The sequence below is a fragment of the Salvelinus namaycush genome, chromosome 20, assembly GCF_016432855.1.
Source record: "Salvelinus namaycush isolate Seneca chromosome 20, SaNama_1.0, whole genome shotgun sequence".
Taxonomy (NCBI): Eukaryota; Metazoa; Chordata; class Actinopteri; order Salmoniformes; family Salmonidae; genus Salvelinus; species Salvelinus namaycush.
Genome location: NC_052326.1, coordinates 10,649,175 through 10,665,052, shown reverse-complemented (window position 1 = coordinate 10,665,052; position 15,878 = coordinate 10,649,175). Strand labels below are relative to the sequence as shown.

Genomic DNA, 15,878 nt, shown 5'->3' with positions numbered 1-15,878 from the left:
TTACTTTATTTTCTGCATAGTTGAAACAATTACCATGTATTGTCAATGGGCTATAATGTTTGCTCGGCAGGTGTATGAATGTTTGTGATATATTTGTTTTGATGTATTTGTGCTTTCAGATCCCTATATCAACAACGCCTAACAATTGCAAAGGGGCGTAGCATTTTCATGAATTTTTTTCGGCGAGCAAGAAAACTTCCTCAAAGCCTGCTGGTTATAGAGGAACAATTCACAATAAAGCATACTCAGTCATAGAGTAAACGTCCATTGGACAGCTGACATGATGTCTGGAGGAGAGGTGGTATACACAGTGCTGGAGGTGCTGATCGCCATTGCCTGCTGCCTGGGAAATGTGCTAGTTATCTGGGCAGTGTGGTCAAGCAGTGCTCTGCGGCAGCCCATCTTCTGCTTTATGGTTTCTCTGGCTGTGGCTGACTTCCTCGTAGGGTCTGTGGCCATGCCGCTGGCTGTACTGGTGGATGGACGGGTGCAGACCTCGTTCAATGTCTGTCTCTTCATTAGCTGCGTGGTCATCATGTTGACAGTGGCCTCAGTCTTGTCTCTGCTAGCCATTGCTGTGGACCGATACCTACGTGTCTTCATCCCTCTCAGGTGAGCTGTTAAGGTGACATTTCAGGATGTTTACAGTTGGAAATATTATTCTCCTAGCTGTGTCCCATGTTAACCACATTTTAAGAAAGAAAATCATGCTTGGATGGAATCAGATTCCTTGTTTTCTTTTGCAAAGGAATTCATTAAAACATCATACATTTCTGCTTCAACAGGTACAAAAAGACGGTAACAGAGAGAAGATCTTGGGTGGTAGTAGCAACATGTTGGTTTGTTGCTTTTATATTGAGCTTCCCTCCCATGTTTGGATGGTACAATCGTGAAACGTTGTCTCACTCAGAGAACTCAACCACAATCCTCTGCCATTTCCTGGCTGTGATCCCCATGTCATACATCGTTTACTTCAATTTCTTCCTCTGCATCCTCACCCCGTTAATTGTCATGGCTGTCCTGTACATCTACATCTTCTGTACCATCTGGAGGAACCTGAGGGAGAAAGCAGGGCATGGGGCCCAGTCCCACACCTACTTCAGGAAGGAGAGGAGCCTGGCCCAATCCCTGGCTCTGGTCCTAGTGCTGTTTGCCTTCTGCTGGCTCCCCCTACACATTATGAACTGTGCTGCCTACTTTGGCAGCCCGTCAGACATACCCCACACAGCCTTCTATGTGGGCATCCTCCTTTCCCACGCCAATTCAGCGGTCAACCCAGTCGTCTATGCCTTCAAGATCCGCAGGATCCAGGTAGCGTACCTGAGGATCTGGAGGAGGTTCTTTGTGTGTCGCGATGACAACCAGGGCTCTCAGAGCAATCATTCCACTGAGCACAACCTCAGCAGCAACCCTAACAATGTGAGCAAAGGATAGTTAATGATGTGTTAAGTGCTGATCCCACAGATTTATTCTCTGATACTTTGAAAAAGACAATCCCAGGGATGCAGATCAGATAAAGTGGTCTACATCATTAATATCATAATGAGCATTATCTTATCATCAAAACCATACTCACATTATATTTAGATTCTTTACTAAAACTTTAGCTGACAAAATTGTTATTTTTATGTTTTTACTTCAGTTTTCATTGATTTTATCAAACCTAATACAGCTGACCACATGTTGGATTTGTCTTTTCTCCGTGCTTTGAATGGCACAAGCTGTCTGCGATGGATGGTAGAGTTACTACAATCCAAATTGGCCACACAATCCATGCCTAATTTCCGTTGTTTTAAATCAGCCCTACAGACCTCCTGAAAGGTAGAAATACAAGATATGGATCAATAAATAAATATGAGTTTGTCTGATTTGGGAACAGATAATACCAAACAAACGGGCTGCTCCATCTGTGCCGATAGGTAGCCAATATTCTTTGTCAGTGTGAGACAGAGGGAGGGGAGACGTCACTATAGTGAAATTTGTGTATGCAGTGCCACAGAAATTCAGAAATTCAGCAATTTGTTGATTTGTTGATACATTTAAACAGTATGTGACAAGTACTCATGTACTATCATGCACCCTCTGTTTGTAACAGACCGGTAGAAAAGGAATGGCAGCAGACGGGGGTAAGCTAGCAATGTTAACTTCTATGCCTTCCCCTAACCCTAACCCTTACCTTAATATCACAAAATTATACTTAACCTTAATGGTGAAACTGCCATGTCCGTTTGCGATATTACTCTAATAAAAAACATGAGCTGGCGCACACCCAGAGAAAATTATTTTATGTAGAGGTGTTGAATAAACTATAAACTAATGGTGAATAAACTGTAAGCTATAAAAACAAAGAGAGTCGCACACTCTATATATAAACTCCCAGTAATTTATTGGGTAAATCACCAACGTTTCGGCATCACTACCCTGAAGAAGGCACAGTGATGCCGAAACGTTGGTGATTTACCCAAGAAATTACTGGGAGTTTATATATAGAGTGTGCGACTCTCTTTTTATAGCTTATCGTTTGCTATATTACAACAACAAAAAAGTTACTTCAAACAACATTTATTTTTCTCCCTCTGACATCATTGCACGCGCGATAGAACATCAGAGTATGTACGGCATGTTTTACCACGATGCTGGATGCTCCTCTCTGTTTCACCAACAAAACAAAAACAATAACACATTTGCTGTTCGCCCTCATGCAGATTTCAGCTTTAACCGAAACCCTTTCCTGCAGTCAAATGACCTAGTGGCCTCATGGGTGGAATGTTGTTTCTATTTTTCATTAATAAACATGATTCTTTTTAATAATCTGATGTTTCTATGTCAAACCGTTTTGTTTTATTTCAGTCTTCTATAATGTATATAAAGTGTAATATTGGGATGCAAACTCAAAATGGAATACATTTCAACTCTATATCTGACATGGTACATGTGTTTGTTTGTTTTTTAAACCATGTGTGTGAGGTGTATAATATTGTTCCAAAATAGATTTGTTTAAGACTACCAAGAAACACTCTGTGTGAACCTGATTTAGCCCACGGCAGTAAAAAGTGAAAGGGATAGTTCACCCAAATGAAAAAAATCATATATTGGTTTTCTTTAACCGGTAAACATTCTATTTACAAGAAATGACAGTAATCCGTTTTTGTGTTTGTTAGGTGTTAAGTCTGTGTAAAAATGTTTTCAAAACTGTAACGTTTACATTAATTCTGATTATTACATCGTGGAATATACAGTATATAGTCAGGGTCTGATCTCCAGAGGGTCCCCGTTGATTTTGTTAGTCATTCTCACTCAGATATCATATTCATATCATAGTCATTACAAAATAAAGAACATGTGTAGAGTTGCATAAAATGTGTTTTAAAACTGCACAAATGTCTCTCCTCCCATGGCAAAATGGGTAGAATTGCAGAAAATTATAGGCATTTTAATGTCATAGATTTAGCCGGTGGTAACTTGTGGAATAGACACCGGCTGGAATGCGGTTTTAACCAATCACCATTCAGGATTAGACCCACCCGTTGTACAGTATAACTGTTATAGGTCAGTATTTTATTTTAGCATTGTTCAGCGACGTTGGCATTACACAGCAAATTGCATGTCTTGTGAATGAAACTGAAGGAGAGGATGTAAAGCTTGTAAGTTTCATTTCAGTGTTGCATTTCCTGTGTCTAAATGCCAGTTCCTCAAAATGTATTGTATCAAATAGTTTGTCTATTTCTTATAATTGTTACCTTCTTTACTTATACAGGGGTTTCCCAAGATTGGAGATAAGATGTACTATCTTACAGTTATCCAATAAAGAAACCCTTCTCTAATGACCTTTTTTTATGATTAGGCTTATTTTTAACGCAACCATTTACACTTCAACTTTTCACATAAGTTTGTGTTTAACGTTAAGAGTGTGTAGACCTACGGTATACATATCGCTCTGACACTCTTCGATATCATCATATATTTTCAGAGATGAAGAAATCCAATCTAAAGTAACGTTTTTATTTCAAAAGGGTTTGTCAAATACATACTATTACATTGTATGTATTATACACATGTTGTAATGACAATATTGTGTCTTGATTAACGTCTATTGGCATGCAGCTCATCCCCCTCTCCGGCATTATTCCCCTGGTCTTGTGTAAGCACACTAGACGACAGTGGGATATGTATTTTATTATTGCGATATGGCATATTGCAATAGATGAACGAACACATTGTGTTCCTGCCATAATGATAACATGGCCGGGTACTCTGTATCAGAATTTAACTGACCTTGCTGGCAGTTGTTTCTCTTTTCTTTAAAGAGACGTAGCTACATACTTTTAGTTTTGTTGACATTCAAACTAGGTCATACTGTGACTGTTCAAGTCATCGGTGTGGTAAATTTAGATGTAGTTGTCCCCCATGATGAAATCGGGCTTTATAACTAGGGCTTTCCAACGTATGTCTACAATGGGGTTGACATCTTGTGACACAAGTAACACAGAGCTGACAAAGGGGCACTTTAACAAGCCTTTATTCACATAAAACTCTCCGTGTGGTCTATATTAAAAAGGGCACTTCATTAAGTTTTAACAGGCTTTTAAAATTCAATATTGGTGCACAATTTCTACTTAAAATATCAAAGAGATGCAAAAAGGCACAGGTGTTACTTTTTGTGGAACGACCCTAATACCCTCTCTGCAACTTTTGAATTGACTGGCAGTAAATGTATAAACCTATATCATGTGTGGTTACTGACCACAAAATAAAGCGTATAGCCCTATAGCATGTATAGTCACTGACAACAAAAAAACTATCTTCAGAATTGAAATTAGGAGTAATCAGATGTATTTAATGCCCTAAAAAGTCAGATTAAAAGACTAGATGCTGGTTTAATAGCTATATTTAACCTTTATTAATTAACAAAACCTTTAATAATGTTACCATAAAACATATCACAAGCCTAAAAGCATTTATTTAGGGCTTGATTTGGTTCTGGAGAACCAACCCTTATTGTTTAGATTTTGTAACACTAATGCATTCTCTGTTGAGTGCATTTCATATCCTTTCATTCTGGAGGAGCTCTGAATCGTGAACCTACAAGAAGGTCTCTGGAGTCCTGCTGCTCATTGGCCACCAAGTGGCGCTGGCGAGGCTATAAACACATTTGTGCTCCAGCTGTTGCTTTATCATAGTGAGATTGCATCCAATGCATTGAGGAATTCAGAGAGCAGCTTTCTGTGGACTTCCTCGTTGCTGCAGACGGTCATTGTGCCTCTCAAGGAAGGCAATAGACTGTATAGTTATCACCTGAATAGGATTCAATCCCTCCCACAAACTATACAACCTACTACCTCACCTCGCCAGAACATATTCACCTGAAAGACTGACGGATGAAGGACGAATGTCATTCAAACACACTTAAAAGAGATACAGTGAGAGGCGACAACACAAACACACTCACCCTAAAGTACACTTTCACTCAAACACAACAGGCCCCAACAACCCAAATAAAGCATTGGGAGGTCTAACAAAGGAAATGTTGCCCGTTCTCATTTTGTCCTGCAACAGTCTGTGAATGGGTGTAAATGTAGGTGATATGCTAATGGTGTAACTTCCCCACAGAGCAGAGACAGGCTGCAGGCAGGTATCCGGGCTAGGAAGATGGGTGAGACGGTCAGGGGAGAACGGTCAATCTTCAGGGTTATTGACGATCAGTCTGTCTCCTTAGGAAAGACAGTAGATTGTATAGTTATCTCAGAGGGAGGACATATACCCCACAACTATTCAATCTACTACCTCAGCCTCAAGGACAGGTGCTTAGTCTGACCCAGAGTCTGACCCAGAGATGAGGTTTAGGAGTTCTACTGTGGGAACTGTGGGAGAGAGAGAAAGAGAAAGAGAGAAAGAGAGCGTTTGTATGGTTAGTGGTTGATCATTACTGTACATAAACACATACGCACACCCTTGCACATTAGCACTCGTACAAAAGCTCAAAACACATAGACACGCACACACACACACACACACACACACACACTCAAACACACTACAGGACAGTACATGAAGCCAACTTGAATGAAATCAGGCATTAACAGAAACCCTGCACATATCCAGTTTATTAAAATGACATCCCTCGCAATGGACTGAAGAGGAGGTCGTCTGGTAACAATTTTATAGGGAATTACCTCCAAGGAGCAATTTCCTCTCTGGTTCTGGCTCTGCTGTTTAATCCTGGGCCTGGTTCAAATTCGCCACTACAGAACGAAGCTGTGAAAGCTCAACTGCTTTGCTTCGTATGAACTGTGCTACTGAACTGCGTCAGTTCACAACACCCAGAGGAGTCACCAGCTCGTTTTATGGCATCGACAGGTGTGTCCGTGTCACTATAGCAGTTATACGGACAGAAGGCATGTCATGTGATCGCAACGGAATCGCATAAGGTAGCTTTTGCCAAAAGATTAACGAAATAAAGACGAAACGATGCAGGCGCTAAGGAAAGTGTGCTAATTTCTGCAAGCCTAAAGCGTAACTCACTGGCATCCAGAGAGGCTGGCATGTAATAAAGGAGAGCCGCGCCAGGAATTAGTGACCATTTTTTCTGGTAACTTGGCTCTTTCCAGCCCTACAACCCCACGGAAGCTTGCTGTTTAATTGGTAGCTTATTTAAACATGGCTTCCCCCGGTTGCCTCCCCCTAGCCTGCACAGAGCTGTGTGGATAGCCTGCAAGAAATGCAAAGGAAGGAAGGAAGGGGAAAGGATGAAAACAAAATGGCAGCGATTCGGCCATTTTAGGGAGTTGCTTGGCACTCTTAAGTGACAACATCTGTGGGGCAGAAACCTGTGAAACTCTCTCACTGCTTCTTTTAATCCATCGTGTTGGATCTCAGATGGATTTTTCTGTTTGTTTTGTCCGGATAAAAGGCGGCACTGTTATGGCCATCTGAGTGGATGAGATAAATGACTTTTACTACTTTCCAGCTTCCATAATTTTAAAGAGATGAAGGTGAATGAAAACCAATTATATTACATCGTTTTTATGCTGACATGGTATTTGGTAGTGAACAATTTTTGTACCTAGTCTCAGTCCCCCCTAATACAATGTTGTTTTTTTATCAGTGTGAAAGCCATTCAGTTCTTTGAAAAAGAGCTCAGTGTTAACTGTGCCAACTAGAGTTTGAAGTACCAGCTGGGCAGTGCAGCCCATGCCCCCCAGGGCAATGCTTTGGCTGGGTGGGTTGGGCCGGCTCAGGCAGTGTTATGGGAGACGATGGTCAAACCATGCAGAGGCCCCGCCGCTTTGCATAAATTAGCATGTAAACCATAGCCTCTGAAAGGCACCAGGGCAGTTCATTAACATTCTGAATTCCTCTTTGGCCTAATTAAGGCAGACAGTGATTGAAATGTTTTGGCAGGCCGCGAGGCTGTTTGTAGGAGTGTCAGGGCCTGCTCAGTGGGGCCGAATGAGAAGGTAGTGGGGCAGGGAGGGAGTGGAGGCCTTAATTGAGATGTTGAATTAATTAGACTCCGAATGGCATCAGCCTCCCTTGACTGGCCACTGTACACAGACGAGACAGACTGAGGGGGACACTGATTTCTATTGACAAAAAAATAAGTTCATGGCAACGGTTGAAGGCTTAGAGCTGAATCCTAACTTGATTTCTGAATGCGTTATAAAGTTTGTTAGTTTGAGTTACTTTGATCTTGAAGTTAAGATTCAGCTTTTTGAGAAGGAGAGATTCATTCAGGAACCCTTTCTATGAGGTCCATACACAGCATTATACATGTACACATAATGCACTAGGACAGAGTAATAATGCAGTATAAGCATAGTTATAGACACACATAAGGACTCCTATAAACACATCATTCCTTATACCAATACTCCTAATGCATTATGAGTATAATCATTGCCAGTCACTTTTTCCTCAAGGACCACATAGCATTATAATGACCATCGGTGTGATGCATTTCAAACGTTTTTGTCAATGAGCATATTACTGCATCATCATCTTTGTTATGGTGTGTTGTAGCATGCTTATAAGCCACTATAAAGTCATCTTTGATTGCTTTAGGTAAAGTGATGAAACGCCTAAGGCAGACAGATATAAAACACCATGAGTTGTTGCTATACAAATATAAAGTGCACAGCAAATTGGCCAGGGTTGATTTTTCAGTTGAACATTTCTAGTGTTGATTCAGGACTTCAATTGACTCCGAAATTAACACCCAGTGGTGTAAACCCCAGTGTTGGTGTTAATAACCAGAGTTGCTGCACCGACTGCTGTTCACGAGGTGAAACAGCTAAAGCAGCTTCTGGACTGAGAGAGAGAAGAAGGTGCCATACGAGATGAGACGATAAAAATCCTGAAAGATTACAAAGTCTTACTCCAAGGGGAACTGTTCAAGAAGGAGTACTTCATCCGAGAGGTCACCAGTGTGAAAAAAGAAGAATCACTTGAAGCCACTTAGGTTAGGAAAATTTATGAGAAGTAGAAATGAAAATAAGACAAAGTACATACTTGAAAGCATATTTGAAAACATGCATCTTGGATATGTGTACAGGATATTGTGTTGTCCTATTTCTCTGGCTTGACCCCATTAATGTATCAATTTTGAATCTGCAGATGTGAAGCAGTCCAAAGTGGATATTTCCGATCACTCAGCTGATGATTCAGATGTTCATGACACCTCTGCCCTTTCTGACTCTTCGATGGATTCAACTCCCAAGAGAGGCCCAGTGAAACAGAAGAGACCTGCTCCGAAACACTCACACACAGTACACAAACAGAATGGAAGGAAGTCACACTCAAAGACGCCCAATTAGATTCAAGTGACAAATAAGTGAGATTTGAATGAATAGCACAACATCATTGATAACAAATACACATTCATTAAAACTTGTGTCAGTGGATTGTCTGTTATTCCTGAATGTTTATTTAACCACATTTAATGTGCCTCTTTCTCTCAGTGAAAAACACAAGAAGCATCATTGCCAGGTACAAGTTGGCTCTTCAAGGCTTCAAAAATGGAAACTCTATGAGGCCCGCCTTTGAGACTGTTGGACCGGACCGGACCGGGATTGCCCTTAAAGCTTCAGTTGCCGAGCTGCATCTGGCAGCGCCAGACATTCGTAGCCCTTTCCTGCAGTCAAGTGACCTAGTGGCCTCATGGGTGGAATGTTATTCATATTTTTCATAATTTCATATTTAATTACCATTATTTAAAAAAAACAGCCAAAAATCCGGTGTTTCTATGTCAAACAGTTTTGCTTCAGTCTTCTGGGATATATATAAAGTGTAATATTGGGATGCAAACTCCAAAATGTAATACATTTTAGCTCTATATCTGACATGCTACTGGTGTCTTCTTTTTTAAGCCCATAACCATGTGTGTGAGGTGTATACTTTTGTTTCAAAGTAGATTTGTTTGAGACTACCAAGAAACACTGTTTGACCAATATTTAGCCCACTGCAGTAAAAGCTTTTAACGATTTAGGCCCCTAGAAGTTGCAGAGAGGGTGGAGAAGCTGTCCTCTTTTGTGGAGAGATTTCCGCTCTGTCATGACCACGGATGAGGAAAATAAGATCTCACAAATGAAAATGGACAGAGAGCTGTTGCCCATTGCTGGTCCTAAGTAAGAAGTTACTCCGCGAGATATTGCTGCTCTTCTTTGTTATTAAATCGTGGTCCTCTGTTACTCAGCTGGTAGAGCATGGCGCTAGCAACACTAAGGTTGTGGGTTTGACTCCCGCGGGGACCAGCAATTCGGAAGCACTACATTGCTGTGCATTATAAATGATTAAGATTACACCTATAATGCATTAGGAGTATTGGTATATGGAATTGTGAGTGTATATGAGTCTTTATCTGTGTCTACAGCTATACTTATAATGCATTATTACTCTATCATAGTGCATTATGAGTACATATCATGCTGTAAAATGCATTACGCAAATGAAGCGTCCTAGAAAGTGTTACCATTTAGGTCATATCCAGACTGTGTACACTTATTTAGTAAGAATGCATTTTGATATGCATTTGCATACAGCACGCTAACCTAAAATAAGATGGTTGCCAATTGCCAATTTCAAAACATTTCATGGTAAAATAGCTTAACACATTAGTAACGCTTGATCCGAAATAATGTTGCAATATTCGCTTGTATCGTTTTAGTACCAGGTTTAGTACCAAGAAGCTATAGAACCTTTCGCACACCATTTTTTCTTACATGAAACCCATCATCCTGCTTGAAATGCTTGTAGGCAGTGACTAGCCACTCGACAGTGCTTCATGATAATGATGGGCCTCATAGGTCTGTGAGAGATTTGTTGTCATGCCTGAAGATTCGATGCATGACAACAGGGGATGGGGAGGTGACTGAGGATCCAGATTATGTTCAATGATTGAGTGTATTAACGGTATCCCTGTATGAGTCCTAATTATATAAACACAGATCTGCAGGCTTGGTAGATATATAGTAAAATACATATTTGTACACATAATATATAGCCTACCAAAACAAGCACATTCAAAAAAAAAAGACAGACAATACTCACAAAAACTCAATGTTCAAGTCAGCTAAAACCTGTATTCTTATTATCAAGTGTTCAAATCCCAGACTGCTCACTCACTGACTATATTGCACAAAAGAAAATGGCTGCCGTGGTAAGCGAGAGGAGCCGTGTTCCTGTCACACCTGCTGCACACTTTCCCTGAGAAAGACGTTATCAGAATGCTCTGTCTATGTGTCGCCTTAGAGAAAGTCACTCTTCTCATCTTTATGAGACGAGTAAAACAGACGTCACGAAAAACAAACTTGGTTAGCACGTTCCATACTGTGTAATAGTTGGATAACGAATTGCTCGCGATTAATATTTTGCCACGAGCACAATACGAAAAATATCTATCATGAGTGGCGGTCCATGGCGAAACACTGGGCACGACCGAGAGGGTAGAGACTGGTGAAGAATCTTGTATGCTCCTCTCTTCAATATCCGGTGCCATGAAATGGGCATTGTCTGTGTGCCAAGCTGAATCTCAATGAACCAAAAAGCGGGTGATGTAGTGGAGGGAGCATGGCAATGCTCGCCACTGAGGGGGGAGGGGAATATTGGCACCGGAGCAATGGGAGTCTGCCATGGGAGTTTGTGGGAGTCGGTATGTGACAATACAGTAGCTACTATGGCATTGTATACAATTGGACCGGACTTACACCATCGCAACAACAGCTAGATACAGTACTCAAGTTTTCAATTCGGAGAAATGTCCAGATAGAGGTCGAATGCTAATGCAGTAAAATACTTAGAGTGTTTGTGTGCTACTCCATCTAATGAAGATGATCATCTCACTAGATGTGACATGTCCTGTATATTTCTCCTCTCTCTGCGTTTGCCAGGAATTTACATTGATCTTCAGATCTTTTTTTTCCCGTTCACAATTAGAAACGTTTTGATCGCCTGCCACTTCAGTATGGTAATTATTGAAAAGGAAGTGGCTATTATCAGGTTGAGCTCGCCAATTTGCAAGCAACTGACAATTTTAATATTTAATATTATTTAGAACAGTACGCTATTTAGTATCTGTGTCAATACATATCCAATCAATTATGAACAATGCTTTCAAGCCAGAAATCACTGGTGATAAAACATTTGCTTTTCACATATATTCAAAATAGATTTAGCAGAGATCAGTCGATCAAATCCCCGGTAGACAAATAGTTTATCCTAGAGTTGATCTGACAAACCCGCTGTCATAAAAATCAGTCCGCATTGTTAAGTTAATGTACTGTCGGGAGTCAATCAGCATTCGCTTCCAATCTTAACTATAATATATAAACAATATAATATGACATATATGCCATTAACTATGTATGTACAATGAAAAAAGATTACCATAGTGTTCTGTACTATACGCTGGACCAGGTGTGCTCCTTCTTCACCTAGCCAAGTAGTCCAAGTTCACCGTCTTCCTCGTGTTCATGTTCCAACACTCCAGACTGCCTTTTCTGCTAATACCAGACTCAGGCTCCACATATTCTTTTTCTCAAAGTTCAACTTCCTATTGAGCCTACTGTAGGAGAATTGTAAAGTCCTCCACTATAGATATAAGCATACTATATGTTTAACATATGGGCTAAAGCAAGTGAACTTCTCTGTAATACAGTAGCCTACTTCTGTTCCCTATATTGACTGAGAGAGAAACGATTCATAATGTCAATCGGCTCGACCGGAGGAGAACGCCCTGGTTGCAAAAATAGCGGGCCCCAAACAGGAAGTATGTCTGGCGTTGACCTTGTTTGACTCCATCATGTGGTCTCTGGAGGCCTCAGCGTAGCATAGCCATCCCTCTGTTTGTGATAACATGCAGCACCTAACTGCACTCAACCACGAGACAGGCCTAGATGACTGTTTAATATTTAATAGCGGCATGTTTCACTTTGTTCAATATTCATCCCCATAGTTACAAAGAAAACAAATAATTGTATTTTATACAGGCCCGTATCACTTATGCATATTGATACCAAATTTGACAATTACGGTCTTCTTCTGAATTCAAGTTAAACAAGCTGTTAGTACAACACCCATTATTTATTTTTTCAGAATCATGTTACATTGTCTATTATTTCAAAAGAACAATAAAATATGTTCGCCGAAATCTTAAACTTTTCCCTCTATTTTGTAGAAGTTGCATACGTCAAAGAGTTAAAACGAAACATTCAATATTGTTACTTTTTTCCTTCTCAGTGGCCTTCAAGTGTTATCAAATTGGATTGTTTGAGTATGCTTATAGTTCCTGATAAAGGCAAACAGACTTTGTTCCTGGTAACCAGCACGTCCGTGTAACCGGGGGGGGGGGGGGTAGAGACACACAAATAGCAGGGGATATGAATGGCCTGGCTTCCAAAAAAACATATCATCAAGTAACATGACAAGTTCATCTGAGGAAAACAGAACGAACGGGGGAGGAGGAAATCAGCTCATTTTCTGTCTTTTCCCCGCCTTCCCTGCCCCCACCCCCACCCATTTTATATTTTTCTCTATTACTGTAGCTTTGACTTTCTGTATGCCATGCTCTCATTCACACGCACACATACACAAACGCACTCGCAGACTAAGCAGGTAATAGACTGTAGGTAATACACAAAAACTAGAGAAACATTTTGTATTTACAGTAGGCCTTGGCTATTTGAGCAATTGAATGCTGTGCATTGTAGTAGGCCTACATGTACTGATAAAATGTCAAGATGTTTGACGCTCCTTTACTGAAAGTAGATCTACTATAAATAAATACGAGCCACTTCAACATAAATCCATACTTGGTTTTTATTTGAAGTCGTACCCATTAATGTGATAATTCTGCAGGATCTAAAAAATGACATGCCAACAATAACAACTTAAACCTAAATTGTTGGTGGAGAAATGCTGAAAAAGCATTCAAACGTGCTCCATCTGAAATTGAGACCCTACAATACAAGCTCCATCATGTATAGAACAATGCTTGCATCAGAATGATCTGGTTCATACTGGTTTCTGCACAGGTCTAGAGGAAACAGCAGTAACTTGACTGTTAGTTACCAAATCAGTAGATAGCAATTGTTCCAGCAGTTCTTTTTAGCTCAATTAACGTTGTCATTTAGTTTGACATCTCTGTTTCACCTTTTAACACATTCGTAGTGAGAGCCATTGTGAAATGAAGCCTCCGGGGGCTTTCTAACTGGTTACCTTTTTAGATTATGTGACTGTATTATGACTTGAACTGTCATAATAATTCACGCAAAAACCTCTGAGGCGAGATCAGGGTCTCCAAGTTGAAAAGAAATCAAATCACCCAAACCATCAGCATATGAGTGTTTTGATACGGTAAACATGTTACGGACACATGGTAAGAGACTTTGGATGCTGGTATCTAATCAAAAGAACAACATTTTATATATTCATATTGTGGCTGTTAATACTAGAGTCAGAGGATTTTAAAAGTGGGAAAACTTATTGAGTTCATTATGTTCACTGGAGCTGCTCTTTTTTTCTGGGAGTCCTCATCTTTTGGTCATACCTATTGTACATGCCAGTGTTTCCTCCACTACGGACAATGTAGGAGATGGGTTGCTGATTGCTCACTATGTTTCAAACCTTATGGATTTGAATCCTGCGGCGAAAGATAAAACGTAGTGTAAATATGCAGAAGTAATTTTGTCTCAAAATATTTCCCTTTGAAACCTTCGAGAGGTAGCACTGGTGGCGTTTTGTTTCTTTTTAGGGCTTTGGGGATAGGATTGATGGCATAGTAGTGTGATTAAGCTCTCTTTGCCTTATAACGATGCATTAAATGTTATTGTTCACACACACACAAAAAGAAAATAAGCAAAAAGCTACTTCAAAGGCCAGACACAACCATGAGACCACTAAGAGAACAATTTATTTTTCTTTGGTGTCTGTTGTATTTAAAACTTTCTACACAAACAACGCTGTCCCAAATAATGCATCTTGTCCTGGGCGCTGTCTTATGCTCTATTGTACCCTGAAGTGAATAGCTATCACTATATCGACCTTCAATGGGTTTACAAAATGTACAATATGCTCATGGTCGAACTAATTCTCTCTACTTTTTCATACGAAAATCAGCATCATTTCTACCAAACAGTAATGGCGAAGATTTCGACATTGCGGCGGGGGCGAGGCAGACACGTGTACAGGAGGAAGATGATGGTGGAAAATATGAAAAGTGCAAAGGATAAAATATAAAAGATACGAGTAAAGGAGAGGTAGATCAAAAACAAAAAGTCACAGGGCCCTGGCATAGAAGCAGTATCAAAAATGGAAATACCTGGAAGTAGATTTTGTAAAAGACAGAGCAGGGATCTCCGCAGAGATGACCCGAAGTGAACAGGCCATGGTGGTGGTGAAAAAAGGGCGGGGAAGAAAGGAGAGGAGAGCGCGTTTCCACGTCCCTCTCTTTCGTCTGCAAGATGAGGGAAAGGCTGAGCAGCGTGCTGGCGAGCAACCCCACTCGAACAAGGGCTGGGGCTTGAGAGCAGTCTCGGCCGTGCCCTCCTCTCTCCCTGCCCACTTTGGCCCAGCTGCCAAGAGGCAGAAACAGGGAGAGGAAGAGAGGAAGAAAGAAGGAGCGCGAGAGAGAGAGAGAGAGAAAGCATGAGGTCACAACAGCCTGCTCGAACAGATGACTTTCGAAAAAGAAAAATCTTATTTTGGGTTCGAACCGCAAGTAGTTTCATAGCGGAAATTGAGATCTTAAACTTTGAAATCCTCTCGAAAAGAATGGCTGTAAGGAACAACAAAACAAAGACACCCCACATGGCCCTTAAACCCAGAGACTGACAGTCTATCATCAAAAATTAATCTCACAGTAACACACTGAGGCAGAGAGAGCAGGGAAAAACACACACGAGCGCAGAGAGAGGTACCAGAATGAAATACTTACATCGGTTCTTGTACCTATGGCAAAAAGTGTTGCCAGACTTATGACATCAAAACAACTCAATCCCGTAGATTCCTGATGCATTTGGGGGATGAAGAAAGAACGAGTTAAAGACTTCTCTCAGAGCGTGCAGTGAAGCCTTTTGTCAGCAGTTGGCATCAGTCCCAGGTAGTACATGCCTCACGGTTCCCATTTTCAGTAGTCATTACAGACGTCTTTAGCTGTTCTGCACCTGCCTGTGTTTTTGTTTTGATTTGAACCGTTTTCACGCTTTCAGATGAGATGGTAAAATTGCCTGGTTGCAATGAGATGAAAGAAAAGAAAAGAAAGAAAAGAACCTGTGAGTAAAAAAGTGTCCTTTTTTGTCAACGTTACAGATGAGCGTTTCTGTATGTGTACGTTAAATGTGGTTTGCAGGAATGATACCCCAGCAACAAGCTGTGCTGTGGAAAAG

The 15,878-nt window shown here is 40.7% G+C and overlaps 1 protein-coding gene and 1 long non-coding RNA gene across 2 annotated transcripts; both read left to right on the top strand.

Moving 5' to 3' along the window:
* The first annotated feature begins 283 nt into the window (after positions 1 to 283).
* LOC120065581 (adenosine receptor A1-like) lies at positions 284 to 1,434 on the top strand. The gene is made up of 2 exons (XM_039016644.1): positions 284 to 612; positions 786 to 1,434. The coding sequence occupies exons 1-2, from the start codon at positions 284 to 286 to the stop codon at positions 1,432 to 1,434; spliced, it is 978 nt and encodes a 325-aa protein (XP_038872572.1).
* A 4,590-nt stretch (positions 1,435 to 6,024) lies between these two features.
* LOC120065024 lies at positions 6,025 to 9,206 on the top strand. Its single transcript, XR_005478637.1, has 3 exons — positions 6,025 to 8,458; positions 8,614 to 8,830; positions 8,958 to 9,206. It is a non-coding gene; the product is annotated as an uncharacterized LOC120065024 (long non-coding RNA).
* Positions 9,207 to 15,878: the final 6,672 nt, after the last annotated feature.